At 45.2% G+C, this 27,300-nt stretch overlaps 1 protein-coding gene across 2 annotated transcripts; it reads right to left on the reverse strand.

The window, feature by feature from the left end:
• Window positions 1-1,405: 1,405 nt before the first annotated feature.
• On the reverse strand, window positions 1,406-13,971 carry rgmd (RGM domain family, member D). 2 transcript variants are annotated; one of them, XM_035648248.2, is made up of 5 exons: window positions 13,852-13,971; window positions 9,978-10,018; window positions 7,957-8,105; window positions 4,844-5,355; window positions 1,406-3,058 (listed from the first exon to the last, which is right to left on the reverse strand). In XM_035648248.2, the coding sequence occupies exons 2-5, from the start codon at window positions 10,013-10,015 to the stop codon at window positions 2,372-2,374; spliced, it is 1,386 nt and encodes a 461-aa protein (XP_035504141.1). In that variant the 5' UTR covers window positions 10,016-10,018; window positions 13,852-13,971; the 3' UTR covers window positions 1,406-2,371. The 2 variants fall into 2 exon arrangements, with proteins under 2 accessions (XP_035504141.1, XP_035504142.1); XM_035648249.2 differs by lacking the exons at window positions 7,957-8,105; window positions 9,978-10,018; window positions 13,852-13,971 and adding an exon at window positions 5,527-7,806.
• Between the last annotated feature and the right edge of the window lie 13,329 nt (window positions 13,972-27,300).

The following is a 27,300-nucleotide window of genomic DNA, read 5'->3' on the forward strand; positions in this document are numbered from 1 at the left end:
GTAAAAAGTACCAACACCACTAAGTCAAAAAGCCCTACATCAAACTGTCCTATAGAAAAAACAACGTATATTTATCATGAACTAAAATCTGCTGTGACTGATACATGGCATCATCAGAGGATCGACACTGCGTCAGTGTGTAGTTTGCGTTTCTGCCTTTTTTTATGCTCACTGGTTCCCAACTTTGTGATTGGTGCCCACCGAAGGGTCAAGGGTCAATCTGAGGGGTTGTGAGATGATCCCGTCTGAAATAATCAGTAGATTTATTGATTAACTGTAGGAAATTTCTTTAGCTTTTGAATCGCTGGTCAGACTTTTAATGAATAACATTACCTTTAGAGAATAGTGCACATAGACATTTTTACTATATTTTTGACATTTAATTGACTAAATGAATTACCTAGCAAATAATCAGCAGATTCATCACTAAATATAATAAATAGTGATAGTAACTACCTTATTTTTAATATAATTTGACTTCTTTGGGTCGTGAACATGGGAGTCAAATATGGTTTTATCTTTTAAAATGTATTGTATTTTATGAGCTTGTCATACGTTTTTTTTATGTGAATCTAAAAAAGTAACCAGTAACTATGTCCGAGATAAATGTGGCAGAGTAAAAAAAAAGGTTCAACATTTAACAGTGAAATTTGGTGGATTTGAAGTCGCAAGTGGCACAAAATGAAATGACTCGAATAAAGTAAAGCAGCTTAAAGTCAGTACTTCACTAAATGTAGTTTTTACTGCTTCACCATAACATCATGACTGACAGTTTTTTACACTCAACTTCCTCTTTCACACCTCTTCATCCTCCTGACATTAGTACGAATCATTCGGTTTCATTGACGCAGCTCACTGAGGTTTTGTCTCTGCAGAAATGGGACATGGAGAGACGTGAGAAATCTCTCTGCTGTCAACTCAGTTACTTTTCACTCGAGATTAAAAAGAGATCTTCATCTGCTAATTGAAGAGCATTAATTTGCCTTCATGATGAGGAGTGTGCTGGAGATTTCTTAATTGCATTAAGCTTTTTAAAATGGCAATTAACAGCTGATCACATCCTTCCCTCCGACCGCAGTAGATGGTCGTCGTTCACAGTGAATCATCCATGTGTGCTGTTGTTGACTCTAACCTGGTGTTAACCACAGACTAAATCCTATTTGGAGCCTCGCAGCGCTCTGGCACACGAAAGCGAAGCCAGCAGCCAGCTCAGCACTCGGGGGCCACACTGACACAGTGGCCCCCTGCAGCGTCTCCACACCGAGCGGTGGACCGAGGACCCCACGAGGACACGCGTGGTAGTGCAGGCACAGAGCGAGGAAACGTCTCTTTGTGTGTCACTTCATGACACAACATTCGATTTCCTATTAATGCTGCAATAACTTTCAAAAGGAAAAAACTGCTCTCGTGTCCAACACTTTAATACAGAAAATCACAGATACACAACACAACGCATTAGTTTACTTTTCTTACACTGTCTCAAAAAAAGGACCTACTAAACAAAAGAAAATGTAAAACATATTACAGTTAAAACATCTATACACATGCAAATGTACACAATATAAAACACATATATACACTCTTTTAATATATTATTATATAAAGATTTGTGTTTTTTTGTTTTTTTTTAAACCTTAAAAACTGGAAGCCGAGCAGCTTGAAGAGGAGTGTTTCACAGAAGATGAGAGCGGTTGAGATCATCACACGGACACACGTCATGGATAGGTAGTTTTTTTTTTTACATACAGTTGTTGGATCCTGTGTATTTAGCTGGTTTCTACGACAACTGTTGAAATGGACAAAGAAACAACATTCAAATACACAAAACTCGCTGTTAAAACCTGTAAGTGCTATTGATATTACTGGATTATTACAGGACCTAGAAGCCACGTAGCTCTGCATGAATACAAACAGCTTATATTTTATGATGAGTTATATGCGGCCGCATACATAGTGGAGAGTTTGGAGGTTGTACATTTTCTCAATAAAAATGAAATATTTACAAAATAAAAACTAAATTCTGGAGGTCAGTACCAGCGATTATGAGTTTTACCATTTCAGAGAAGTCCTGAAGTGAGCAGGTGAAACTGGTGAACACGTGCGTACACGTTTGATTTTCTTCAAATGGTGTGATCCATGTATTAATCCACAGAAAATGTCAAGTGGGAGCGATAATTATTTTTTTTTGGGGGGGGGGGGGGGGGGGGGGGGGGCGAAATCCTTCAAATGACAAAAACGGAAAACATTCAAAAAATAATAATAATATATTTATATGTATATGTCTGAGCTCTAATCACTCTTTCCTCAAGCTGGTAAAGCTTCCATGTTCTTTTCAATAATAATTCATTTTTATAATTTTTTTTTTTTTTTTTTACAAAAGCAGCAGAATGAGAAGCAGGAGTGGGAGCAGCGGCCTGCCGGCCGACGTGTGTGACGCCCCTCGGTTGTAGGGACGAGGAGTCCTCGGGGAGTTCTGCTTCAGTTTACTGGGCGGCAGCGCCTTTAAATCCTCCAGAGCGCCGAAGGCTGCCATGGAGAACTCGGGATCTCCTGTGGTCAGCAAGTCAAACACGCAGGACTGAAAGTACACGTCCTCCACCTGCAGGGTCTCTCTGCACTTGGCCGTGGCCCGCTCCACCGTGTAGACCTGGTGAGGGGGCCGCAGAGGGCCCAGCTCCGTGCTGGTGCCCTGCAGGCGGGGCTGCTGGCTCTGGCGGCCGAGCCGGTGCTCTTTGATGAGCTCGTTGCGCGGGCAGCCGTGCAGGCAGAGCTGCAGGCCGCCATTGTCCTCAGAAAAGTCCAGGTTGTCCTCTGGCATGCGGATGGCGAAGGTTAGGTAGCTGCCCACGCGCCGGATGATTATGGAAGTGCCGATGTAGCGGGCCTGAATCTTCACCTGCCTGCCCACCCCAGAGCCGCCCCGCTCCACGATGGTCAGGCTGCCGCTCTCGCCGCCGCTCCGAGTGCCGTCCTGAAACGCCAGCGGCAGGTCCTCGGTCGTGGCCTGGTACACCTTCTGGTCTGTGCAGCCATGGTAGGATTTGAAGATAACTGTGATCTGAAACGAGAAGAATCATAAGATCAGTATCAAATAACGTGTTTAAACGTGTTGTGATGGACACACTTTTATGCTTTTTATGGCTGTCACATATTTGCTTGGCTGTAAAGACGAAAAGATGCTGAATAAGAGCAGTAACAGTTAAAGCCACAAGGTGGCAGCAGGAAGCCACGAAAAAAAAAAAAAGGTGGAGGTGGTGTTTGTGGCTCACACTGGCTTTTTCCCCCCTTTCTACAGTGACTGTGATTTCCTCTGATGTAATCTTTTTCCCATTGATTCATAATTATGGCAGAGTATTGCAGAGGAATGTTGCCGGTAACCAACCAAAGAGATAAACTATAATAAAATGACTGCAAGGCCTCTATCATCACCCGTTTCTTCCTGACACATGCAGGCCATTACCAACACTGAACAGTCGACTAGCTGTCCTTGAATTTTAGATCAAACTAACTGTATCATAACCACATCAACTGTCGGTGCGTCTCATCCAACACTTCTCCAACACTGCCTGTGCTCATTTTCTCTCTTTTGCTGATTCGTATTCCAGCTGAGCTTTGAAAAAAAAAATCGGGGGCTGAAACTTCTGTTTCTTAAAAAACGTCTTGACAAAGCGGTGACTGTGGTTACGTTTACACTTACGGGGATACTGTATGTGATGGATGGTTTCCTGTCTTTAGTCTGGCTGTTAAAAACAACGAGGGGTCCATGCAGCTGCTGGCACACACACACACACTACAGGTTAGGCTGCAAAGGCCTTTGGAAAAGTTTGCAGTGAAATATGATTCACTCAATTTTTTTAAACTTTTTTTCAAAGGGGATAATCAAAATAGTGCCGTTTACCTGATAGGAGGCAAACAAATTTACGCCTACTTTCATTTAAAAGCAGCTTTGTAACGAATGCACAGTCTGTGAATAGTGAACCGTATATGCCAAAGAGACTTTAAATACCAAATAAAGTAAGAACAGAATTTAGAGAAGGAAAGTCCGGCCTTGTTAACAGAATCAAAAAAAGAAACCTGCTGCCGTCCAATTATTCCTTTATTTTTCCACATTATTCCATATTTACACAAAAGAGCGCCCCGATAATTATTTGACCAGAGGGGTGAAAAAAACATTCCAAATCGTGGCGGTGGAGGAAAATGTTAATCACTACCATATGACCACCCATGTGTTAAAGGTAGAGCGCTCAAGCATGTCTGTGATTCAACACCACGAAGGACTCCCCTCCTCTCCATTCCCCTCGCAGATCTGAAGGAGCTCCAAGACAAGAGGAATGCTGGAGGCTCGAGAGGCACCGTGGAATGACAATTAACTTCACATGTTTGATACTTTATGGCAACGCTTGAGCTCGCACTCAAAGAGCAGCCCCGCTCGTACAGGCCCATTTATTAGGATCAGAGCGAGTGTGGCGTTAGTGTTCACTTCTGATGTGGATACGTGTGGTTGTTGGGACGAAAGTAGCTGATTTCCAGCCATAATGAATAAAATCACGTTAACAACAGTAACCAAGTTAAAAGGAGGATCTTTGTTTCAATGCACCCTCTAAACTAGAGGTTCACTAGCCCCCAACGGGTTAAATTATTAATCGGAGGGATTCTTAATGCTTTGCTTTTTTCTTTCTTGTGAATTTCTGAATAGATTTACCAATTCAATCCTCCGAATCAGAAAAACGAAAATCGCCTTTGTTTGAAACGCATTAAAGAAACTGCGGTTGCAAGTGGACATTTTCCCCCACGGATCTCAAACCCAAAAGGTTGCGACGCCCCGCACCAAACAGATCCTTACCTTGCTCGTTGCCGTGGCGCTGGAGCCGAGGACGACGGGCACATTGGTCACCTGCACCGACAGGTAGCGGTTATCGATCAGAGGCCACGCCCCTTCCACCTTGCAGGTCTGAAACTCGTCGCGGAAAGTCCGTAGGTGCGGGTCTCCAAATAATCCACAGTGGGCATATTTCTTCTGCTGGCCGGCCGAGCCCGTCCTAAAGACCCGACTCTCGTAGTCGCACAGCTCCGACACCGCCGGTCGGGACGTGCTGGGGACCTTGGCGGAGGACGTGGGCCCGTCGCTGGAGCAATTGTGCTGAGAGAATAGCTCCTTGATGCGGAAGACGGCCGAGTGGTAGACCAGGTCTCCCCTGCAGCTGCGCGCCTGTCGCCGGGTGCACAGGTCGTAGGCCCGCAGGGCGATGCAGTAGTCCACATCCATAGCCATGTCCTCCTGCAGGCCACTGGAGGGTGAGGTAGAAGCCACGTACTCCGCATTACAGCGCTGGATTCGACACTGTTGGCAGTGAGCTGGAGAACAACGACAGACAGTGCAAAATCAACATTTTGTACAATTACTATGAAAATATTTCACTCCCTCACAGGAAACGTGATGCTGACCAAGTCTACCAATCTGAACCAAAACATAGTTTGCTCCAAATAAGAATCTAAAGACCCATCTGACATTCAAGGATACATTACTTCAGCTCAGTGCACGCAGGCGGCAGAGTCCAAACTTTTTTCCGCTATCACGTTTAGCCCAATCCGGAGAGCCATTAAAACCCGAATGCGTGAGCTCATGAGGCCGTGATCCCACACTCTGCTCCAGACTCGGTCAAAACCAACCAGTCCTCTCAGAAAGAGCACGTTCCCTCGCTGCAGGAGGAAACCAACCTGTGCTGGTTTGCCCGAGGGTGTTGAATGTGGTTTGGCTGTTGCTGAGGTAATTGAAGTCCATTAAGTTACACTACATGGCCCAGCGGGGCTCAGCGTGCGGAGGCAGCTGAAGAGGAACATCACACCAAGAGTCACGCCTGTTCGGCAACTCGGGGTCCACACTGGGAGCTGGACAGGGGGTGGGTGGGGGCCGCAAACACAGCGTGTGATATTTGGGGCAGTATCACCTGAATCCACGGCTTCCACTTAAGTTATGACTCACGAGTGGGATGTTTATTATCAAGCAAAACAAAAGCAACAACTTCTGTGGGAATAAAGACAGGGTATTGGTCAAGTGTGTATTTTTGGGTGGGGGTGTCTCACATGCTGAGAGGGACAGATCAACACCAGCCAGCATCCACCACACAACACATCACCTCTCTAAGACAGTTGCTTTTCTATTGCAACAGGGCCGTTCTTCTGTTTACTCCAACGCTCCATCAAATCTCCCAACTGACAGAGATAAGCGCAGAGATTTCACACCAAGTGCACATGAATATATTTGGAATCACTCCTTCCCCTCCGCGTACAGCTGATGCACCGAGGCCGCATGACAGATGATAAATGCATCTCACAGTTGCTGCACTTCAGCACCAGGCCTGATACAACTTGAGATGGAGTGCGCAGGGGTCAAGTCGGAGGCATTCTGCATCACCCTCCTCTGAATTCCAACGGTCTCGCCGCGAGGTCACCCGAGTCCACCGTGATTGACACTTTTTGACAATCACTGCCTACACGGCCATCAACGCCCACGCATCTCCCCAAAGGGCCTTTTCGTTCCGGCACTTAGCGGGGCCACCAACAAGTGTGAGGGACCGAGCGGGAAACAGGATCGCGGAGAAGGAAGGGACGACACAATCTGGCCACACAAGCAGCGAGGTTATGAGAGTATTGTAGATGAGTAGATTACAATTAGACAGAGAAGTAGAAGTGTTCTGGGACACAGGTCTATTTCAATACACCCAACTCCAAATGTTTTATAGGAACTATTTTGTTTAAAAACATATTCCAACCATCAGACGACGTGGAAACGCATTTTGAGAGGAAATCTGAGTTACAAAAAGCTAATTACAAAAGTACCACGACAGAAACCCGGGGGCCTCCGGGGGCCGTAACACCATCCTCTGTGCATACATGTTCATCAGTATTGAATTATTATATCAAACGCATGGTTTGCAGTTCTGATGTCCATGTGAAATTAAAAACTACAGTTTTTTTTCTGTCACTGAACCTTCTGACAACATGTCACTTTAATCAATAAGAAATAGCATTCTACTAATGATCATACGTGATAATAATAAGACGTGTGTATATAAACAGGACGGTTGTGAGAATAGTTTCTTTTACTCATTGACAGCACAAACTGATCGAATGTCTTCGAACAGGACCAGGAGGAAACGCGATGGAATAAAGAGCGATCTGGTTTCTGAAGCCAGGAGCGACCAACGCGCTCAGGGGCCAAGAAGCAGGACCCCCGTGTGAGAGTTAATACTGAAGCATGAAGAGGGGGGGGCCCCGTGCTCCTGCTCCCTTCGACACACGGTGAAACATCCCGAGTGGACGTCAAAGTCACCGTGGCGACGCGAGCACGACGTGTGACCGCGTGGCGTCTTATTAACGGTGTTTGCTGTTTAAATCAAATCACGAGCTCGATGGTTTTATGTCCCGGCCGAGTGCGGAGAGCCGGCTGCTAGCCCGCTATGCTAACGGGGAGCTAAGTCCCGACGTCACACAAACAACTCCGCTCGAACGAGTCGGCGGCGGCGGCGGCGGCGACGCGCGCGCTCGGTGGAAAACGCGTCGACCGTCGGTCGGCTGGGTCACAAATAAAGTTGGGGCGTCCTTTTGTGTATTCGTTTGTGTTTTCGTGGCCGTGGTGGAAAGTTGTACGCTTTCGCCGTCGGAGCGAGTGGAACTCGTGCCGCCCGGCTAGCGGCGGTGCCAGTGTAGCAGGACGGGACCCGTCCACAAAACGAACACACTCCGGACCCACGGAGGCCATAAGCGATTAAGAAAACTCTCCGAACGGTTGAAAAGTTTTGAGTTTGGCCACAAAGCGCCAGCTTTAAAAAAAGAAAGAAAAGTTCAAACTTTTTCTCCCCCCCCCCCTCCTCCTCCTCCTCCTCCTCAACAACTCCACCTCCATTCCGCGGCTTCGCGTGAGGAGCTGGGGGAGAGAAGCCATCGCCGACTCACCTGGTCGCAGCAGCAGCGAGAGCAGAAGCATCGTGAGCGTCGCACAGTCCCGAAGCTGCCGCCTAGCCGTGATCTGGGGCGCGCTCCTCCCCATACCAGGCCATTCACTTAGAATGGACTTCCTCGACTGCTGCTCATCGACGCGGCGGCTGCGGGGAAATCAGACAAGAGTTGCTCTCCTCTCTCCGACCCAGGCGCTGTCATTCAGGAGGGGGGCCCCTGTGTTCAGGGGCGGCCCCACGAGGGAGGGGTCTGTCACGTGTGGACGGGGCCCGGACGTGACCGCCGGCCAATGAGAGACTAATTATTCACCCACCACTCGATATTTACATGTAGTGGCAATTACTGGGGGGCAGTGGAATAGTGCCCTCAACAACAGTGAGATATTATAACTGCCCCGATTATAAACGAGGAATCACACTTTTGTGTGTGTGTGTGTGTGTGTGTGTGTGTGTGTGGTTATACAAGTGCTTATTATATGTACATAACGGACACACGAGCCCATTTATTGCTGTGGTTTAAACATCTAGGTCCATAGTCACCACGTTCAACAGTGAAAGAAAAGAAAAAGAAAAAAAGTTTCCTTGTAACTTTTTTTTTGCTCGCTCATGCAGAACTGAGAGAACAGAGGGAGAAACTGCCCTACAAAGAAAGAGACCCTCTGTGGGGGCATCTGTCCCGGTGACCCCTCCTCCTCCTCCCGGGGACAAATGTTTGTGTATTTTCGGCGTTAAGCAGGATTTACTCACCTGTTGTTTTCTCTCACTCCGGACTTAGAGCTGGAATAATGGGGCCCGATTGACAAGTGTGAGTGTAGTCTATCAGATGGAGTTGATCTCGTGAATGTGTTGAAATGCATGAGTGTTGTGAAGTAAAGACTTTCATCCTGATAATGTCCGACGGTGAAGGGAGAGAGGGGGTGCTAATGTTTAGTGATGGGGTTCTCTCCGTTATACTGAATAGTAGTTAAATTAAGGCTCACTAAATTCCTTGTGTAAGTCCTGGTTACAAAGTAGCCCCCCCCCCCATAAAAAATGGCTGTTGTCTGTTTTTGCCACTTAAAACTCAGAGAAAAATACTCTGACTCAATTATTTTCTCTCGGCAAATCTCAGTGTGCCATTGATTTTTCCATTACATTTTCAGTCAGCAACTTGTGTGTTACTCTTTTCCTTTTGTGGCCAACTTTCCATCTCCCTCACTCCTTCAGCGACACTCTGTCTTTCATTTGCACAGCTGCTGCGAGGCCAGACCCTCTGCAGGGCGCACACACACACACTCACCAGCTCTCTGCCTTTTGCCTGAGACACACTGTGCAGTTCTTTTAAAAAAAAATATTTTTCATGCCATGACAATGACGGATTTTAATGCAGCATCACATAAATGAATATAATATTGGTATTAACAAAATCGGCAGTTAAATTTTTGTGTCGTTTCTGGAATTGGCCTAAAAGTCAAAGCTTTGTTTTGGTGCAGCTGGAACATTGGGGCTGTGTAGCTGTGGGTCTCCCTCTCCGCCTCCTGCCTGACTTTATGAGAGAGAAGTGAACCCAGGCAGTTATTGGATCACTGGTTTTTCTATACACATGCAGGCTCCTCCGGCCACACAATTGTGTGATTCAGGTGGCCTGTCAGTCTTGTGAAAGGTCTTCACAGGCCCATGTTGATGTGGGGCTGATATATATAGTGGCGGGGGAAACGAAGACAGCTCAACCCAAGTGGAACGCGTGGATTGTTCTGAGCTGCCAGAAGGGCCTCTGTCACACTGGATCCACTGTGCCAAGTTTATCCCCCCAGAGGGCTCTACCTTACTCTGTTTGTTCAGCTAATTTTGGAGGCTTGGTTGGTTGATCTGCTTTATGGCTGTGCTTTATGGTCACATTTAAATCCCCTCAAAACAGGTTACACTTCGTATTTCCCATGACAACGTGGAGACGGGGCAGTGACGTAGCGTGCGGGAGGGAGATGTGTTGATGGTGTTATTATGCTGCACAGAAAATTAAAATGAAAAGGCGTGTCTCACCTGTTACAGTGTTTGCCTTCAGGAGCACCTGATGACATCTCCTGAGGAAAGAACACACATCGGTTTACAGCAGCCTGACGACGAGAAAACGCTCAGTTCTGGAAAATGAATGATAAATCTGCTTCCCTACTGTGTGTTTCATGAAAAAAAGACACCAAAAGCAAAGCCATAGTTTCCCTCAGTAGGCTGCTGTTGACTAAATGAAGGCTGGTTCCACATCGTGGCACTGATGACCACTGGAGCAAACAGATGATTGACCCAGGTGGACCGTGAGGATGAATTCAGCACATGCGCGTGGACTCTGCGACCGCCCGTCAGGCTTGACGGGTGGAGAAAGACCTCTTTCTTCCCACGTTTCCTTATGAGCGTATTGCATTGCATGACCCAGCAAATATGTCTACACTAACAGTTCTGAAAAGTCAGAGAGAGTGAGGGTGTGGGTGGACTACACGAGTGTATATCAGGTAAAAAGCGTGGCCACGTATATTTCTTTCTGCTGACAGTGGGTCACTTGTTCTGGTACAATCGAAAAAATAAAGCACGAAAAGCCAGTTTCTTTCAACCTCAGCAAGGAGAGGAAAGAGTCTTTTTGACTTTTGTAGAACTGTGTATCTGACGGAAAACACAAAGAAGAAGCGAGGAGCTGAAAGCAGGCCTTAATCGTTAGAAAACTTCAGACTCGGCGACAAAATGAAATGTAGAGAGTGAAGCAAGAGAGAGTGCGAAAGAAATAATGGGAGAGAGGGGGAAGGGATGAGGAAGGGGGAGAAAAAGAGGGGCTGAGGGATTGGGTTTCCTCTGACTGTGTGTCTGGGCAGCTCCACATGTTCCTCATTAAGGTCCTCACACTGTGGGACCAGCTCCACACCGGGATGCTTGTTTTTGTTATTAGGCCTAACTTGCTGTGGTCTGGTGGAAGCCCCGAAAACAGGGCCGGTGCAGGACCATCTCCTCAAACCCGAGAAAAAAATAACTCCCCTGACCTCACATATCCGCATCGCCACACAACCTGCGGTATACTGGAGAATTTGTACTCAAATCCAATGTGACGTGTGTAAATCATGCTTATCTACAGCACTTTTTTTAACCTTACAATGCCCCTTCAATGCTCAACCTTCAACCATCCATTCTCTTTGACTATCAACAGAGACTGTAAACTTAGACAATCAGGGTTTTTTTCTTTCCTGAAATTGCAATGTTTACAAAATGAGCACATTTTCAGCAACATGTTGGTATTTCATGCTTCCGACTTTTGTTTAATTTCATGCCCATTTAGATTGGTCAACTGAGACACGTATCGTGTTTCTTCTAGAGGCTGATAACATCAGAGATTGGAATCAGAAGTAGCGCGGGCCCTCTGTAGCCGACGCTAGCACCACATGGTTGCAACATAAGAGACGCACTTATTGAATTTTAAACAGGAACCAGAGCAAATTGACTGTTTTTTTTTCTGGGCCCGTCTGAATTGACGTGACCTGTGGCACAGCTGAAACAGAGAGAGTGGGAGAGGGAGATGCAGAAAGCGAGTGTGCCCGGTTCAGGCCTCTCGCCGTCAGAGGGGATCTGTTATCTCGGCGGAGATAAGGGAAGCTGTGGTGTGAGTGTATACGGGGCGGCGCTGATAGCATCTCCGCTCAAGGATCCCACTTACGGCACCCTGATTGATAGCTGACAGCGCACACAGCGGGGGCTTTTGGAGTGTTTTTGTAGGTACCCCTATCCATGCAGGCATCTGTTTACTGTGTTACTTTGGATCTTTGTCTCCGAGTAAACAGAAATCACCACACGTGCGTGTCATCTGTGCAGAGTGTGCACCAGTCAGGGCCTCGCAAGACCCGAAATCTGAACTTACCAGTGTGGTAGCAAAGAAAAGACAGATTTCAATTAATTTATTTGAACATCAAAACTAATTCTATATGTCTAACCTTTTCTGTTAGTTAACACATTGAACCAGACCCCTCTTTTTCGTCCTCCCTCCTTTTTCAGAGGACAAATGTTGACACAGCGTCAAGCCCTGCGCTCTTGAATAGACAGTCAACTGACAGGTAACCTTAGCTGCGGGGTCACAGGATCATCCCGGCCTGACGAGGGATGATGGGTAAAATAAATGGCGAGCAGCACACAGAGGGACCTCTGATGTCCTCGGCCTGGAGGGAGAGAGTTCAGGGCCGTTTGACCTCTGACTTAAGCCCTGCCTATGTGTGTGTGTGTGTGTGTGTGTGTGTGTGTGTGTGTGCGTGTGTGTTTTGAGGGTTAAACCTCTCCCCAGTATTGAATTCTCTAATATCTTTTTCTTTTTTTCCCTTCTGTCCGTGGCCAAGTTATTTTAAACCAATAAATCAAGTAGCAAAAAACAGCTCACTGTACGGCTTCACTGAGCAGCCTGTGAAGCTTTTTCCAATGCATAACGTTGTTTGAACATGCCTCGCCTTTCTCCTTTCTTGACAACACTCCCTCGCTTTTACCCATCAGCCATGATGCCTTACGGTAACAGGAAACAAATTGCTCTGTAATGACCTATGACAACTCTCTTTGCTCCCAGAAGCTGGGGGCAGTAGCATATGAGAGTTAATGCTCCATATTTTTCACCTTTCAGCTTGTCCCTACATGTGAAGAAAAAAGTGTGCAATGCAGAGAATACACTTTATTGTCTATTTTTATTATTATTTAATTGTATTTTGTATTTTAAATATTTTATTTAGCAAGCAAAAACAGGTAAGTCAAAGCTTCTTATAAGACCCGTATGCCAAATGTTTAATGTCAGAGTTTGAAACTGGATGTTTCATGGAGTTTGATACAGCTCAAGTTTATAGTCCACCCCCTTTGGATGCTCAATGCTGAATCTCATACCATCACCAAGACCTTTCCTTTTTTTCTTTCTGCTTTTAATCTTTAAAAAATAAAATTCTTTCACTTTTGGGTGATTACAATTTATAGATAAATAAGTGAGTGTGGAACAGTTGATTTTTAAGGAAGAGTTTTCTTTTGTCGCTGGACTCTTTATTTTTAACTCTCACATGTCAGGGGTCAAAGAAATACTGACCTCTTAATCTTTAGCCTGATGCCAGGCATTTTAAAAGCTGGTTAAGGTTTTTCCTCCACGTACGCTGCATGTTTGCCCTTTACACCTGACAGCTTGAGGCTTAATCTACAGATGTGTTTGTGATAAAGTGTGTCCTTCAGTTAGTCTGCAACAGTTGGTATTGTCTCTCCCCGGGCCCATCCAGACAACTGCCCTGAACCAGGAATAGAAGGATGGACAATAACTCAGGAGAGAATAAATTTAGCCATTCTGATGGACCAAATCTTTAGCCAAGACGGGATTCGGAGAATGTTCCCTCCTGCCTGAGTTGGTTTAAGGCAGTGAAACGTGGTGGAACATGGCAAGGGTGAACACGACTGACCTGCCGTTATAAAGTGTCCTCTGAGCACCGATCTTCTAGGTGGGAAACGTCTGCATGAAGTGCCGGGAAATTGATATGGACGTTTTTTTTTCCCTCCTTTGCTATTCGGCAGATGTTTCTCACATTCACATTTAGTCTTTTTATGGTTATGTGGGATCATGCATATCACACAGTACAGAAGAAGACGCACGTAAAACGACCCAGTATTAGAAAATAAACCTCCATGTTGTTGCTTGAGAGTTGCTATTGACACTTGGCTCCAGTAGATATTAGTTTCACCACAGTATTAGTACATTCTGTATTAGACAAGAACTGTGACTACATACATTATATTAACACTGAAAGCCAGTCCTCAACAGTCGGACTTAAACATAATCTTATCAGTCCCAAATCTTGTTTAGCATCTTCTGGCTTTGGTGAATGTGAGGACACTGTCAGTCCAGTCAGAGAGGAGAAAAAAAGGGACTTACCTTGGACCAGTGTGTTTGTGGTATATGCTGTGTTGTGAACCAGAGCACTGCTCTAGTTTGAATTGGCAGACACCGTCAACCCTCCACTTCAGCTGGCCAACTAAGGACTCGGGCAGCCACAGGGACAGATAGCCATTTGAATCAAGGCACATGACAACAGCTGTCTGTTTCAAGAATCGGCACTTTGATTAGAGCAGCACGGTAGTGAGCGATGTGGCCTAATTCCTACATATCTGGGTTGGGCACTTCGGAGAAGAGAGAAAAAAAAATGTAAAGCTCTGAATGGAAAAAAAAAAGACTGAAGCACACACACACACACACACACACACACACACACAACACACACACACACACGCACACACACACACACACACACACTTATACTTCACTTATGCTACTTATATTCACAGGCTTGAAACCATGTGTCACACTTGGACGGCTTCCCATATTCTCCAAAAGTCCATCAAACACACAGAAGGATGTGAGTGCACACCACTGGCCCCGGAGCAAGTGGGCAACGGGACGTCTCTCTGTTACCGTGCTCGATCTTCATCCCCTGCCACCCCGGCCCCACCCCTGCAGTATCTCTCCCTCTGCAGCAATTCTTTGTGTGTTTTGGCTTCATGTGCGTTGTTCAAACACCCGAGACGTAGCTGTTTACGGTTGGTAACAATCACCAAAACACCACGGAGCCAGTGTTACCTCCATCTCGCTCTTTCATGTGGCGTCACTGTTAAAGCATGATATGAGCAGAATTCATGAGCAAGAGGGATCATGCCCCATAATGTGTGTTTGGTTATCATTTGGCTGCTGCAAACAGGCCGTAGAGATGTGAGCGTGATTAAGCTTCCCAGACTGGCTCAGCGCGTTCGCTCCGGGATATAAGCATGCGTTCCTGGTGATTTATAGATGTGGAGTAGTCAGCCACAAGGCCTCAGGCGGAGGGAGAGTGAGGGAGAGAGCAAAACAACAGTACTTAATTCAGGTCTGACAAATATTCTGCAGGAAATCCATACAGACTGCTCCATCAAATCTTTCAGACCCCCTGGTTCTTCCCCAGTTGTAAATTGCAACTTGTAAACTCACAAATTCCACATTAACAGAGCTGAAAGAAGAAGGAAAAAAACATTGTCTGCCTTAGTTTTCTTTATGCGGCAATGCAGCGTACCGTGTCTGCCATCGCACAGACCGCATAGAAATGCATCTTTGCAAGCTCCCTGGGAAATGGAACAGATGTGTTTATCCAATAAAAGTGAATCTTAATCCTGCATGCATTTTTCAAAGTTGTGAAATTGCAAAATACCTCATTGGCTGCACATGATTCATCCCGCATTGTTCTTTCCTCCCTCCAAGAGTTTGTTCTGCCCAATCTTTCCAGGCAGGCAGCTGTTCATGCTGACAGCTGCATCGGCCATTCATTGCAGCCGAGAGGCAATTAAAAAATCAAGCCAATGTTGTGTTTCAGTTGATCCATTGCTATTTCTACATATAATCCCCTCTTTCATGCCTCCTCTCTCTTTACGTACACACGCATGGACACACTAGCTCTTTCTCAGGCCCACACGCACGTGCTCACGAACAGGCCCATCAAGATGGTTTGGAGATTCACTTTTTTTTCTAAAGACAAAAGCCCCAAATTGCAGTGACATGGCACCGTTGGATTTGAGGCATTATTGGGGCCAGAGCTGAGAGGAGCCACATAATCTCCAAGACTTACTGGTCCACAGATTTTTTCCATATCTTCTTCAGTGGAGGTATGCGGCCACACAAAGTCTGACTGGCGTCACAGTGGCATTCAGCTGAGGGTTAAATCGAGCCGAGGCCGTGCCTTGTGCCACAGGCACCGATGCATTCTCATGCGTCCGTGCACACGTAAACACACACATTCATACAAGAGCTTGAATGCCCAGTTGTGCTTCCCTCTGCCAAACGTCCACACACACACACACACACACACACTCACTCACACACACTCACACACTCACACACACACACACACACACACACACACACTCACCGACACTGACCGTGCCTCCAGTTGTTCTCTCCTCTCACGGCATACAGCAGGTGTGAGGTGGGGTGTGAGAGCGCTGGTCTGGGTGGCAGTGTCCCTGGGTGATTTGAAGTCTTACGAACAGCTTTTCTATTGTTTCAAATGTGTGTGTGCGCTTTTGGGATTAATTTGGAAGATTTAATGGGATTAAGACAACGGCCATGGACTTTGGCTTCCAACACAGCACACAATACATACTCAGGACATAGTTGTACTTATGAATATATGAAAGGTTCCTTCTGATGGTTGTGTTTTATGACTTTTTATGGCATTTTTGACAGAATAATCGCTCAACTAGTGTTCTTATATGAAACCATGGTGCCAAACTGGTTTGACTATGTGGTCTGGTCTGGTCTTGGGTAAAAGGACCAGCTCCTCTAGAAGAATATTTGAGAATCAAATGCATCACCTAGCTGCCACAGTTCACTAAAGTTGGATCAGGGGCTGAGGATGGTGCGATGACACTGACTCCGAGTCAGAAATCAAGCTGCGATGCAGAAGAGCAGAGTCCTATGTCAGAAAAATGTCAGATGTAAGATATCATGCAGAAATCTCACAGTGAGGATTTGCAAAATTATTGTCATGACTCAAATGCTGGAATAAAAAAAAACAAATCCATGGCAAAGAAAGAGGATATTCTACACAAGGTGAATAGCTTTCTCATACATACCAAGCTTCAGTGTGAAATGCTAAACAAGCAGTTATTTTCCTATTCTCCGGACAAGTAAACATTCCCGGTGCTGCCAACTCGTATAGCTGCAACCAATTCAGCTCTGGAAGCAGAATGACATCAGATTTTTTCCCCCTCTCACAACTTTAAGAAAAATGTGGCAAGATTATTATCCATTTATGGTCCAAATTTAATTTCAGTTTACAGGACAGCCATCAAACGTTTGGCTGAAATAACCAGAACTTCAGCTTAGACTAATTACGTTCCTATAAAGTCCATTTCAATCAGTCATATGTGGTCGATTTTTCTGTTGACCCTCCATAAAATGAAATAGTTAGTCTCCTAGCATAATGTTCAAAATAAGTTTGCTCCTCTGTTTGTTTTTCCTCTGCTCTTACTGTCTCTCTGTGCTTTATTCTCAGATGATGCCGTCACTTTGTCAGTACAGTGCGTAATTGTCCTGAACCAAAGAGATGATCCACATGATTTATTTGAAATGGATGGTGCACAGACCAACCATTATGTACATCGAATGGCAGGCTTTAAACAGCCGTGGACTCGCTGTGTCACACACACACACACACACACACACACACACACACACACACACACACACGCACAGAATATTTTCTTATAAGTACCTGTCCGTTATTCTGGACAGACGGGAAGTATGGATCATATGGGATGGTGATTTCTGACTTCCTCTGGAGTCTTGTCTAATGATTGCTGGGATAAAGGGGCCATCATCTTTCCTGCAGCCCCCCCACCCCCCACTCTTCATCCCCCCAAGTACTTCCTGTCTGCCACATGTGTGCTGCAGCCAGATGTCCATGCATTTTATTATTTTTGTCTGTGGTGGTTGAGTTGGAAAGCTGTCAATCACAGTGCTGCAGGCCAGGATGAATTCTCCTGAAGTTATTTTGAATATCTAGGAATTTGTGGACCTTCCCTGTCATGTGTGTCCTCTGTACTGCAAGACAATTGTACATAGTTGTTTATACTGTTTATATTACAAAGTGGCGCGGCATCAAATCCAACACTGAACTTCCTTTTCTCCCTCTTCCTCCTTGGTCCTCTCATTCTTTCTCTCCTCTACTTTCTCCTCTTCCTCCTCCTTCTCCTGCTCTTCGTCCTCCTTATCCTCCACCTCCTCCTCTTCCTCGCGCTCCAGACAGGAGCATTACAGAGTAATAACAGTCAGCTAGGAGCGTTTTCGTAATTGCCTGGGCTCATGTGCTGTGGAAACGCAGGGCAGGGGCCAGCGGCATCAAAGCCTGACTGATCATTCCTCAGCCTCCCTCCACTGAAAGGAGCGGGTCGGGTGGGTCAGGGGAAAAGGAGGGGGAAGAAACACAAATACAGATGGACAAACAAACCAGGGGAAGTCAAAACTGAAGCAGATGTGGCGATAGCAATAGATGAACAGATAGACGGACGGGAACAGAAGAACTTCGGCCGTATGCGGTGACTTCTCCTCCTCCTCCGCTCCAACACCTGTTAATATTTAACAAACAATGGGGGTGGCAGCAGAGGGGATGGAAAAAAAAATCAAGAAAAACAAAAAAGTGATGTTGAGGTGACATCATGGATTATTAAGGTGGGGGAGGGTCTAATAAGGGCCTGGTTTGGCCTGGTCGGCAAAGAGGGCAGGAAACTGAGGCAGAAGCAATTTGAGAAGCTGAGGCCTCCGTCTGCAGCTGTGCACTCAGTTTCTCTCTCCCAGCGACGCAGCTGCACGACTGACAATACTGCAAGTATTTACCCATGACCTCTCCTCTACTTCACAATCCAATACATATTTATTTGACGTTTCAGAAGAGTACATAACAATATCTGCCGACCCATCAACCAAAACTTTGAAAAGTGAAATGAAAGATGTGCCCATTCTTAAGGTGAGAAGCTCATGATGCTGCAGGATACAAAAAAAATATGTCAAATATCATCTGCAGCCCTTTTACATGTTACGCTTGGCACCTTTCTCCAGAGCAGTTTGAGTCGGTGGAGGAGCTTACTTTTTTATTCATGTCATGTGTTTTTCCTTACACACATTATAACATTAGCAGCAACAACATGGAAAACATGCAGTCATCCCAACACATGTTCTCCAGAGCCGAGATTAGAAAAGACTACAGTAAAACAACAAGGTGAAGATTTATACGACGCTGTTGGATGATGCTGCTGCACCACACACTGTGATCAGTCACATACCAACAGAAGATCTCTGCGGATTGTGATGCTCTACTTTTGAACTGCTAATTGTGTGTGTGTGCTGTGTGCTGCACCATGCCAAACACTGAGAATTTATCTCTGCAAACTTTTTATTGGCTGTGTTTAAAGTTGCCAGATTGTGAGCAGCTTTCCCCCTTTGAAACTCTGCGCCGCACGCAGTGCCACAGTGCTGCATTCATCTTTGCAGACGCCTCAATTACATCCCACTGATAGCCTTTAAGTTGAAGAGGAGCTCAGGAATGCTCTGATGGGACAACTGCCAAGCATCAATACACAACACCATCAACTCCTAGCGCCCAACGGGGAGAGGGGGGTGGGATGGGATGAACATCTTTGCAGACCAAACCAGGAGAGAGGAGGAGGAGGAGGGGGAGGGGGAAGGAGAAGGAGGGAATAATATGTGGCACCACTCTGAGAGCTGAGCCCTCCACCACGGCGCTTTTGTTGCCAGATCACAACCAGATGTGCCAAGTGTGTCCAAACAGGAATGACTGTGTGAAGGCAATTTTCAGCAATTTGTCAGAATTTAGAGTCGCCCCGCCACAACCCCCACGCCCCCAGAAAGACAAATACAATGATGGAGGGGCACAACAATGATCCCACGAAAATGCTTACTCCAACCCATCCTGCACAGTCTTGTGATGAGAGAACTACAGTGTAACGTCTGAGCGCGGAGGGGCAAGACAAGGCCTGTATTGACAAATAACCACCCACCTAACGTGCATACTCAATCTACTGATGCAATTGTGCAGCGCATATATTTACTCCTTGCTTGTAGAGTAAAACACCCCACATCCATCATCCTAACTCTAACTCACGGTGGACAACACGGCCAAAACAAAGAGAGAGATAAACAGGGGGAAAAAGCTGGTTGATCTTTAAAGAGACCTCATAAATTACAGCTTCTCTCTCAAGGTTATGAAACCAACCTCGTGCTAGGGTAAGCTTGATCTCCACAAGTTTTTGCGTCGAGGAGGAGTTCCGCTGATTTCACACATCAGAATCTGTTTACAGGTCTTGGGTTGTACTATTGTAAATTTAAACAGTTTGTATGATTTAATTTTACCTTTTGTAAAAAAACCAACAACCATACACTTGTATCAATATGTTTTGTTTTTATTTCTTATTCATTTTAGTTTGCTTTAGACACTACGTTTTACTGTAATGTGCAAAGCATATTTTGACAGTTGCACAGAGCCTTTTAAAACTCCAGAGGGAACTGTGTGAAATCTAATGATGTGATGTCACTTGAGGCAAGTTAGAGCTGGAGACTTTAAGTTTGAAAATGAATGAAATGCTTAATCTTTGCAGAACTGTATTAAGTCTTTTGACATCAATATTACTTCCTAGACATCTTCCTGTTGATTCTACTCTATTTAGGCCCTTTTAATCAGAAATTGATGGCACTGTCTCGTCTTCATGGCAACCATGAAATGTGTCAGCTCAAGGGATTGAGGTACGGAAGGTTTTGGGGGTGAGTGGTGGGGGGTCTCCGGACCGCACCGACAACACAGTCCTTGGCCCAGACAAAGTTATGAGCGCAGCGAGCTGCTCCCCCTGGAATCTGCTTTATTGTCCGGCATCCTCGTCGTAACAAGATGAAGAAATTGCTTTTGTGACTTTGCATGCCATGGCAGGTGAGCAGGTAGTCTGCTGACAGAGGTAGGGAGGTGAGGCGTCATGAGACGAACGACTGTGTTTTTGCCTCGGGGTGGTGGTCACGTGGGGCCCAATTGAAAACAAGGAACAAACGAGAAGCATCAGGCTGCACTGATTCTGTTTAGCGCAGTGAGAAAACACATGACACTCCTGGATGTTAATAGGCAAACACGTGGAGGCGGTTGGAAGGTCCCGCACAACTACACCTCAGTTGTGTCAAATGTGGCATCTAAGTTGTTTTGCTATGGAGTTAGATTTGCTGTTTGCTTCCTTTTAAAAAAAAAATCTAAATGAATCCCACCCACCGAGTCGTATTCTTTCTCTCTCTTTCCTTGAGATGAGCCACAAGGCAACAAGTCTGTATGCTGGGACCAATGAAAGGGACAATTGTGGGAGGGTTTACATAAGGTCTCTGTCAGTCATGTGTCCTGTTACCGCGTAAGAGAGCTCGAATTCACCACTAATGCCGGTTTTAATTTGTTGCCTCATTGCTCTGGAATCCAGGATAAGTTGCAACTGTTGTTCATCTTGCTTACAAACTGGGTAGTCTCGCTTAGTGAGTGTTTGCCATATATATTAGAATTGGTTGTTCTTACTTTCATAGCAGAGGGAATTTTGCTTATGTTTCAGGATAAAAGAATGTCAAACTATACCCCTCAATATTTCCGCATAATTGCATTTGCCGTACACTGTATGCACTGTACTCACTAACTGGAGATCTAAATCCATATAATTAAATCAGTGTAGAAATATACAGTTTTGGTGTTACACCAATGAAAAGGTAGTAAAATTCTGGAAAAATTCAGTATAACTGTATGTGGGCTTGATGTTTTATCAAAACTGAAATTGCCAGAAAGAATGGCTGCAGGGCTGTTGCGGTGTAGATTGTCATAACACAGAAATGGAGTCAATTCCAGGCAGTAAAACTGTAAAGTTGCAGGTTTTCCCTCCTTGGGGTGTGTGTCTAGTATTACAGCTGAAAGATGGACAGCAGCATTGGAGTTCCCTTACAGGAATCTGTGTGGGTGTGAGAATGAGTGCATATGAGCATACTGTGAGAGAGAGGTACTTTTTTCCCTTTTCTTTTGTGTGTGCGCGCACGTTCGTGGCTTGCAGTTGATCTGACTTGTGCAGTGTTTGCATATGTTTGCGTGTTTATACAATTGTATCATGAGGGACTTTTTTAAAAAGGCACACTTTGTGAAACAATAGCTTGGCGTGAGAGTGTTTGTGTGCAGTAGTACGCGTCATTTGGTTTAGCACTGGATCAAGTTTGTGCAAGAAATAACTGTGAGTGAAAGGGCGTGTCGGTGCCTGTGTGTATGCACAGTATATATTGCATGTGTACAAACATGTCTCCTTGTGACGAGCATTTAAATATGGTTCTATCTATGAGTCTTCCTTTGACACAATTATGTTGACATGCACTGAATGCACTTATATACATATATGTGTGTGTGTGTGTGTGTGTGTGTGTGTGTGTGAGAGAGAGAGAGAGAGAGAGACAGACAGACAGAATATGTTCAGAGAATGTGCATTAGTGCAGGCGCTGCGTGTTTGTGTATATAGACACATGGCAGCTGCTGGACACCACCTGTGGCCGATCCCTCCCTCAGGCCTGTTGTGGCTCCAAATAGTCCCTCTGGACTCACAGGGACTCTGTCTGTGGATTTCAGAGATGGGCAGGCACAGGGAGCGCCCGGCCAGGCTGGAAGGATCCCTTTGTTCTCCCTGTACCCACTTAAACTGTTGTATGGTTATATTTTTGGGCCTCTGCTGCGAGAGCAATTCCTTCATACTTGATCATTTTCCTCGCTCCTGCCTTCTCTTATTAGTCTTGCTGGTTTGTTTTTCATTCGCCTCATTTTGGTGTGGCTGGCTGACAGATTGTCATCAGCTCCATCATTTGCCCCACCACAGCTCCAGGCCCCGCAGTGCGACAAGAACCCAGTAGCCCCACTGTGAAACACAAAATGGACACCAACTATTCTGACTATCAAGATGTCCACGTTCTGTTTTCTAGCATGACACACTGTTATTGCGAATAATAAACTTAGTTAACATAACCTTTATTGAACCAATCTATGACATGAGATTTGAACTCATTCTCATTGTCTCGCATTCGATTCTGGGAAAAACAGCTGCACACTGTAATCAGAAACGTTCTCACATTAATGGCTGTTATAAAGCAGTTTTCTGCCCCTGACTGTGGAAAGTCGAAAGGCTCAGTTTTTATTCATTATCTTCCTAACTCAATTTCCAGTCCGAGCAGCAGATAGTTCCAGCCCATAACCTTTAGATAAGATTACTAATAACCTGTAATTACTTTCATGTTAGGTAGAGAAGAGAAGAGAAATGTGACAGATAAACGTCATCCTCCAGCTGTGTGATGGAATGTTAAACTGAATTACAAACATTTGTCTCTTCAGAAGAACAATCCTGTCTGTCCTTCTTATCTTTGTTGTCTGTTACAACAGCGTGCACTGTCTCCTTTTGGTAAACAGATAAGAATAAGAGCACCGTGATAAGCAATTGGAAAGTATATCAAATTGTGTTAGTAAGTCATCCGTTAGTGAGGTAATCATAGGCCATCTTAGGGGAGATTTAAAAAAAAATGGTTGATGATGTCTTTTTTCCCCCCACTGAGAATTATATCCACTTAGAAAAAAAGTGTAATAATTTTCTCCATTACTCAGCGCATGTGCTTTTTAATGTGCCTTACTCACTGGTATCATGATACATTACACAGTCGCATTTTACATCAATTGTCATTTTTCCAAAGCTGAAATTGCAGACAGGTTGGAGAATGTATGTGTTAGTCATTTGGAAACTTAGTTCTGGGGGTTACCAGTGTCATATCCCACAATGCACCACTGAATTCCTTTAACATGTGGTGCGTCAGGAAAGGGGTGGTTGACCTATGCCTTCCCATGAGCCCCTTGGGAACAGCTTTGCTCCGTTGCTCAAAAAAAGAAAAAAAGAAATCGAGGATCACTGCACAAACTGCTGTGCTGGTTGTGACTGGAATTGTAATCACTTATTCTCCTTCTTACCTCTCACTTTTTCTGTTTTTTTTCTTCTTTTATGTTACCCTTCTTTCAACACTGTACATTTTCTTATTTACGTCTCTTTTTTTTGGGCCTGTGTCTGTTTTAGTCTTCTTATGTATTCAGCGTGACGCGCACAGGCGGCGCTGCACATGCGATCCATTACCCCAGGTAGAGGAGGGAGAAAGTACAGGGAGCTGAAGGTGACACGTGTTGCTCTACTTCCTTCTGTTTCCTGTACGAACACATTTCTATTCGCTGTGGCTTCCCGGTGTGTCGTGTCATTGCTGTATTGTTCAGCAGTGGCAGGAGAGATGTGATTTTGTTTTCAGATTGTGAACCACTAGATAAGTAGCGAAACATCCAGTGGACATTTTGCACTCAATTTAACTGGGTGACATCTGGGAGACACTAACTACATCTAACTACTAAACTACTGCACTGTGCTCACTGTCAGCACAATTTTGAGATGCTTATAGGCCCAACACTTGTGGTCAATCTACAGTTATTGTTTGTCTTCCCTTCACTGTGGACAGTGTGAGTCTACTGGCATTATTTTGGCTGGAATAATCATCAATAATCTATCATTTATGGCTGGAGTGGTTCATAGTCGTTCTGGTGGCCCCCATCCTGCCGCCACAGATGTTCTGTCTGAACAGACAGAGGCAAGAGTACTTCTGTACAGTTGACCACGCTACCACAAACCTGTGTCCTCATCGACAATGTCCTGGTTGTGAAAAATACTTTGAGTTATCACTCTTCAGGTGCATTTATCAAGGCCAGCAGATCACTAATTGGTGGAACAGCTTTTTATCAAAGGGAACCAGCAACAGACCCAAAGGTCTCATAGATGTCACTGAGGCCTCGGGGCACGAGGAAGAGGAGGCCGAAATGGGGCTTTGGGTCAGGGTCATGAGAGGCATGTGTCCCGATGGCTTCATTGTGGCAGTGAAAAGGGGCTGTGTTTCGGGGCTGAGGAACGGCTCCGCTCCGGACCATTGAGGGTGGCGGAGTTGGTGGGGGAACCGTTGGAGGGGACGCAACAAGTGGGGAGCAGAGACGGTAGAATGGGAAGTAGACAGCTGCACAGGGGTGAATATGAGGTCCCTTTGTGTCCTGCCAACAAAAATCTGTGACCAATTATCTGTGTCTTTCTCTCAAGAGGGAATTCTTGAAATTGGGTGGGTGGGTGTACAGGGAGGATGCACGAGGGGCAGTTGTGGGAGAGAGAGAGAGAAGGGAACTGGGGTGCATGGTTGGTGGTTGGGGAGCAGGGTGCTGCATCGGTTAGTTTCTGATCTTGTCTCTTTCTTTGACATGGAACTTTTTAGAGGTATCGCAGTGACCATATAGCAGTTGTACTTGAATGTTAAGTTGTACATTAGCAGGGGAAAAACATAACATGCACATAATTGTCAAGAGGGTGTTTTTTTTTGCCTTAAATTCAGTGCATGCAGCCAAAGGGAAACCCAGTAAGACTGTTACTTTGCATTTCCTGCGTGTCTATTTTAAGCACAGGAAAATAACAATTTGTCCCACAATTGCTGAATTGCTCCTGCCCGTGCCTCGCCCCCACCTCCCCGAGAGAGCTTCTCATTTGTGCGGTTAGATTTCCTGCTATGTGAAAAGTGTGTCCTACAGAGCGACGCGGGGAAAGTGGTTGAGCGGAGGGAAGTTGGGCCCGTGGACGGCTTGTACGCCATGTGTTAGACATTAAAGAGCTAATTACAGTTTTAAAAGCCCCGTGTTTACCGCTGAGAAAGGCCTTGTTAGGTATATTTTACTGTCTCCCCTGAAATTATTCATCCTTGACAAGCTCAATTGAAATTATCATAATTACAAAATGTGATTGCTTTTTAATCACTCCAGCCGCTGTTTTCCAAGTGTCTGAAGGGGAAGTCAGTAAAGCTCAACTGTTCCTCTCTGACCAGTCGTCAACACAGGAAAACAGGATAGTTGCCTTCTTGTAATGGCACACTTGAAAGTAAAACTAACAGCAAGTTAACACATGTACTTATATTGTTGACATTCATCATTGCTCGCTGACATGAGAGGGCAATCAACACGGATAGTTAATAAGTAGCAGTTGATGCCGTCTCAGTTAAATCTGAAATAGTGCTGCAGTGTGTTTGTAAGAGGAGGATGAAGGCATGTTGTGAACTCTGCCCCGGCCTGGTGTGTTATTGCACAGGTATAGAAAAGATGTAGAGTAACTCTCCTGCCGCTGACCCCGCGGCCACCTCTCCCCTCCAGTCCCACATGGTTGCCAATGGCGATGACTCCGGTTGATCTCCACCTGTCAAAGCAAAGCTCTGACTAAAGACATGCAGCTCGAGGAGAGGGAAGGAAAACAAGAGCAACAGAGCAAACAAGCCTACAATCGCCTTTGTGTGTGACTCATAGCTTCTTTTCTAAATGCTTTGAAAAATCTGTGGCGGTTCTCAAAAGGTTTATTCTGCGTGAAAAGATTGCAAACATGCACCTTGCTCGTTTCTTGAATTATGACGCAAATTTGAACTTGGTTAAAGTTTTATTCATTGATATTTTAGTCCTGGTTGATGTGGTTACACCCATGGTTACCATGGTATCAGCAAGGAGGATGTCAGAAACACAACAGAGGAGCGACTGTACAGTGCAGCCAAACATACACTTTGTTGTTTGAAAGGAATTGCAACACCAGTTTTCCACACAGCAGCAGAGCACAGTAAAGTCGGTTTCCTTGCTGAGGTGTTGGAGTGTCGTGTGCAGGACATCGTCTAACACCTCGACCTTGCAAAAATAAAAGAAAACGACCCGCTGTCGATGATGGAAAAAACAAACATTGTCTGGATTTATTCAATCAGGTTTGATAAAAGAAAGTGACCTGCGACTTCTTCACAGTCTGCGCCACCCTGTTTCCAACAACCAGCAAAACAGAAATGTTTGGTTTGTGTGAGCAGAAACAGGAAAAAAAGACTCACTGTAAGAGAGTGAATAAATAATAAACAGTCAGGACGATAAATAACTTGCCCTTGATTTGAAAAATTCGGTGGCTGAACATTCTTATTCTTAGAAATCTTATCAGGTGAAAATTCCTAGTGTGCTTTTTTTTCAAGCAAACTAAACCTGACAGGATATTTTTGCACTGCGTTGTTTCCTGTGAGAGCCTTACAATAAGAATTAGTATACAGAGAGGTCATTAAGTAAGTAAATACAGATTATTCAGTGGCTATTGTTGATAAAACACTGGCCATGAATAGTAGCAAAAAATTGGATTTGATTTCATGAAAATGTTAAGAACTATATCTTTATACGTATACTATAACTGTTGTGTCCTCCTGTGAATGTACCCAGAGGTCTAAACTTACCCTTTCATGGCCTTCAGCAGTGTGAAAAGAAGAGAAATGCGACAAGTCCTAATCAATCAATCAGCAGGCAGCAGGAGGTTGGCATTGTTTTGCATTTCTTCAGTTTGTTTCTTCCTGGGATTTTTCCTCTCTTGATAGGAGGTGCCGCGAGCATACCGACAGTTGAAAGAGGAGTCACATTCTTTCGGCACGGATTCCGCCGTCCTTCTTTTGTCGAAAGTTTATGTTTGTTTGAGGGGCTTTCCTCACCTTGAACTCCTTTTTTTGTGGATAAGTAGACACAACCAAGCCCATGCAGGGGCGAGGCTCATCAACTGCCTTTGGTCTTTTTGCCACAAAAACGTAACACTCGGAATTAAATTATTGGAGAAAGTCTCCCCCTTTCTGAATTACAGATGAGTGGCAATAATTTGTTTACCTAATGTGGTCACACTCTGTTGCCAC

The sequence above is a fragment of the Scophthalmus maximus genome, chromosome 13 (assembly GCF_022379125.1).
Source record: "Scophthalmus maximus strain ysfricsl-2021 chromosome 13, ASM2237912v1, whole genome shotgun sequence".
NCBI lineage: Eukaryota > Metazoa > Chordata > Actinopteri > Pleuronectiformes > Scophthalmidae > Scophthalmus > Scophthalmus maximus.

What these genes read in the sequence shown, in the direction of transcription:
- rgmd (XM_035648248.2), bottom strand. Translation starts at nt 10,015, where the DNA reads ATGTCATCAGGTGCTCCTGAAGGCAAACACTGTAACAG. An exon ending in GAAGGCAAACACTGTAACAG is followed by an intron (nt 8,106 to 9,977) that starts GTGAGACACGCC and finishes ATTTCCCCGCAG; the next exon opens with CCGCCGCGTCGATGAGCAGC. An exon ending in GCGCCACGGCAACGAGCAAG is followed by an intron (nt 3,059 to 4,843) that starts GTAAGGATCTGT and finishes TTCTCGTTTCAG; the next exon opens with ATCACAGTTATCTTCAAATC.